The sequence below is a fragment of the Arachis hypogaea genome, chromosome 13, assembly GCF_003086295.3.
Source record: "Arachis hypogaea cultivar Tifrunner chromosome 13, arahy.Tifrunner.gnm2.J5K5, whole genome shotgun sequence".
In the NCBI taxonomy this organism is placed as follows: Eukaryota; Viridiplantae; Streptophyta; class Magnoliopsida; order Fabales; family Fabaceae; genus Arachis; species Arachis hypogaea.
In genome coordinates, this window is record NC_092048.1 from 908949 (window position 1) to 913498 (window position 4550).

The 4550-nt window shown below is 27.7% G+C and overlaps 1 protein-coding gene across 1 annotated transcript; it reads right to left on the minus strand.

Annotated features, from left to right (window-relative positions):
* Positions 1-3473: 3473 nt before the first annotated feature.
* On the minus strand, positions 3474-4126 carry LOC112735689 (protein RALF-like 24). Its single transcript, XM_025785211.3, has one exon. The coding sequence runs from the start codon at positions 4053-4055 to the stop codon at positions 3663-3665; it is 393 nt and encodes a 130-aa protein (XP_025640996.1). The 5' UTR covers positions 4056-4126; the 3' UTR covers positions 3474-3662.
* Positions 4127-4550: the final 424 nt, after the last annotated feature.

A 4550-nucleotide genomic window follows, 5' to 3' on the forward strand; every position in this document is an offset into this window, starting at 1 on the left:
ATTTAACCAATAACATGATAGAAAAATAAGAGAATAATATATCATTTTAGAGAAGGAAAAACGTTTGGTTTTCTCCCTTATGTAAGTGGAAATCCTCTCAATTCTTCATTAATCTTCCATATATGCACTTTTTTAAGCAAAACAAGCTAATCCTTTTCAAAGTTCATATTAAGCAGTCCTACATTAGTACATCTAGTTTGGGAGAACAATAGATATTCCCATATTGTAATAGTATTTGAATTTATTCTTTTCCATTTTTTAAGAGATATTTGAAAATAATAAAATTTCATCACACATAAAGTAGCTGATTGTCCTGTGATTCCTGTATATAAAAAAAAAATGTCCTAATATTTTGGTGCTGTCGGTGAGAAGAGCAATAAGGGGAGCCGCAAATTTCTTCAGTTAATTTTTAGTTTTTTTAATTATCAGTTGATCACCACAAATATTAAATTGTCTTTAACAAATAAATTTTATTAATTCATATGTATAATTTCTGAAAAATATAGATGCAAATTGTATTAAGTATATAAAATTCCTACAAATATGAAAGCAAATTATTATTAACTAAAAATAATAATATTTATTGATCATGTGACATTTTATTTGAGAGGATAAAATATGATATTTTATTTTTGAATGTTTTTTTTCATGTTTTTTCTTGGTATCACCTATAAAATAAATAATGAAAAATCATACTTTATCCTGTTAAGTGAAATCTAAAATTTAGAAGATTAAAATTAAAAAAAAAAATATCATCTTTCTCAGATTCAGATCTACCCTTTTATGTACAACATATGGGCCAGAATTTAGAATGTTTGGCATGGAAAATTGCTAGTGTCAGTATTATTAACTATACAATCAGAATGTAATAAACAATCAGTAATTTTTTGTGAAAAAAATTTGAAAAATGTCTTTACTTTAAAAAGAATAGACAAATAAGTGAGGTATTTGTAAAATTTTTACAAGAATTATTGATAGATTATTTAAGAAAAATATTAAGGAGCCACAAGCCAATCTTTTTAATAAAAAAAAAAAACTATTTATTTAATAAACATTACTTGTGTTTAGGATTGAGAATGGTTAGGATTCGGACTTTATCCTAATTCTATCCGCGAGTTAAAAATTTTTTAAAAGTTCAATCCTACTATTCATGTGGGTTGAAAATCTCTAATCTTACTCATATTCTAAAGTTCTCAACCCTATCCTACTCTATCTGACTCTGTTCACAGAAAAATCAAAATTTTTTAAGCAAATATAAAATTCAATAATTTTATATTTTATACATATTAATAAAATAAAAAATAAAAAATTAAATTTAAATTAAAATTAAAAATAATAAAATTTTAAAAAATTTAATTTAAAATTATAAATAATATGAACATTAAATTTTTAATAAAATTAAAATAATATAAACAAATATATATATCTTGTCACTTTGTTTTAACTCTAAACTATTGCAACATTATTTTTTAAATAACAAACGTACTAAATAAGTAATTTAAATTATTAGCTTAATAGTTATTTTAGGGTTTTACAAAAAAAAAAAGGTTGTAAATTTAATACCTACTTTTTTCATTACATGTATAATTTTTATATATTATATAATATATTAGATATACGAATAGAATATACCTTAAATCTACACTCAACTTTATCCAAAAATCCAAATAAAATAAAGTAAGATATATTCTAAACCTGCATCGATCCTACTCGCAAGCAAACCCCAGTTATATAGTAAGTATGTTGAATGTGCTGATTACAATATACTATGCGTAGCCTCAGGGAAAAACAAATGAGTCAAATTTGGTGGATGGACAAGACAACATAGTATGTGGTAACAAATATTGTTTTAATAGAACTGGAATTTTACTATTCTAAATTTAAGTTTCAAAGATATTTTTCTCAAATGTTTACTTAGCGGCTTAATATGAGCCTATGAGGTGAGACTTGAGAGTGAGTTAGGCGCTGGTGACGTGGGCATCAATAATTGACAATTTTACTATGAACAGATGGATTGTGATATGTGGTATATAGAAAAGTAGATGGATTGCGTTTTTCATTATCCACACTATGGAAAATTAAAGTTAGGTTACCAATTTCCATTACTCTCCAAAATCTAAAGGTTGGTGGGGTTGCGCGCGGTAGGTGAATTAGCATATTAATTAAAAAAGTAAAATAAAATCTTGAAACAAATATCTGAATCATGGTCTCAACTCAGAGTATTGAATAAATTGCGCAAAAGTGCTGTTGTGATGGAATTGTTTTCTATGAAGACTGATAGACTAATTGGGTTAGATAGAGATTCACTAAGCATGTTTCACTCGTTTGATGCATTATGGGGGAGTGAAGAGTGATCACCCAGCTGATTAATTTAGATGCCGAATCCATTTTCTTTCATTTTCGTCCTTTCCTACTCTTTTTTATTTTTTTGGGGTTTTAGTGCCTTATCAATTTATCTTGGCCCATTTTCTAGATTAATGGGCCATTTTTCTTATTGTTTTGGTTTCTTTTTGGACATTGATTATTTGGTTTATTTTCACATTCCTCCAAAATTTTAGACCCCCAATTTTGAGATGTCAAAGCCCATGATTTAGGACCAAAACATTAGCACATGATTGAAATTTTAAAGACCAAATTGCTTCTGACAAAAAAAAAATTGTTTTCTTTTGTAAGAACCAATCTAAAACATTATTCAAATAAATAAATAAAAATCAACCCCGTTATATTATTACCAAGAAAAAGAAAACTTCATCAGAGACAATTTCGCACAATTCATGTTAGATAAGGTTTAATAATAGACCTTAAATTATTTTTTTTCCTTCTTCCAAGAATGGCCTTCCCAACCGTTTGAATTTTTGTCTTCTATTTGAGGGTACATCGGCATAATAGTTTCTTTTTTCTTCTTCTTGTAAGCAAAATTATACAGATTAAATTCTTTAAAGAAAAAAATAAATTAAAAAAACAGTAGTGGGATTTGTAGTCCTGTTTTTAGAGTGCCACACTACTAAAGATAAGAGATGTTCATCCACATTTGACATTCCACATGTACCCATTGAATGTGGTTGGTTGAAAAGCCTTTTAGAATTTACAATTTAGAGCACCCATGGTATCGAATATGGATCTTAATGCTCACTTGGATAGATGAAATTAACCTAACCGAAATGTTTTCCATTAGTGCTCAACAGCACACAATGTAACATTAGCACAAAAATTGGAAAAATTAAAAGAATGCAAAGAATGAATAACATATTGTAAAGAATTCCACATTCTTCATATTTCTTCCTAATACCAGGAACTCTATTACAAACACACATATAATATTATAAATATAATCCTAACTCCTAAGGAATTTTATCACTTTTCTACTGCATGTTCTCAAAATAAAAAACCAAAGCTGAAAACCACCATTACAATATGAGTTATATATTTAACAAAGAAGGTAAAGAAAGCATTTAAAATTATGCAAACAAAGATAAATATACCAAACCATGGACACAACCATGTCTCCCCAGTTGAAATATGTAATATATAAATATATTGTTTTGTCACAAAAAAAAAAAGAGTATTATGTTTACATTACATTGCATAAACAAACAAAAAGTAGGGATTTTTAGGAAGCTCACAAGTCATAAATAAAACAAAACAAGATTAGAAGGAAGAAATCAAGTTCTGATGGGTTGAGAACCTCTTGCACATGCAGTAATAACTTCACAGCCTCTATTATAAGGGTTTGCTTCTCTTGCTTTGCAACTGTAGTAAGAGGATCCTGCTCTATCACATGGAACCATGTCCCTCTTCAGTGTCTCATAGCTAATGTACCTGTGCTGCTGCTGCTGCTGCTGCTGCATTAGTCTTCTGTTACTCTCTGAATCCATTTCTGTCTCTTCTTCCAAGCACTCCACAATGCTCTTGGTGCATACCCTTTTGGTAATTACACCACTTATATCACTGTGTTTCAGCAAATTGAGATCCACAACAGATAGGCCATAGCAGATTGAGAGAAGAACAGGTGACAGATATAGGAAGGTCAAGATGATGAATCTGGGATGGTACATTGTTTATGGTTTTTGGAGCTTTACTTGTTTTCTGCTTAAAGTTGTGAATGTGAAAATGAAATGAAGGCATTGGTGGGTGGATAGGCATTAGTGGTACCATGTCCTATTTCTAATTAAAATATTAAATAATAAATACAGTGGGGCAAATAAAAGGATAGTAAATACTAAATACATTTTTTGTTAAGTGATTTATTTGCTGGTTAAAAAATCATGGTGCTGGATGTAAATAGGGAAGAGTTATGTAAATTATTAATTCTTTGTCAAAATTATTCTAGGAATTTGTTCATGCATGTTTTAAATAGTTATCAAATTTTTTTTTATAAAATTTTGGATTAAATACACAAATAATTTTTTAAATACAAAAATTATTTATCACTTATAAAAAAAATAAACGTTTTAAGTTACTTTATTATATTTTAAAATATTTTAAAAGTATTTTGTTATTAATAAATTTAAAAGATATTTGTCTCTGTAATTTGAAGACAATTTCGGTGT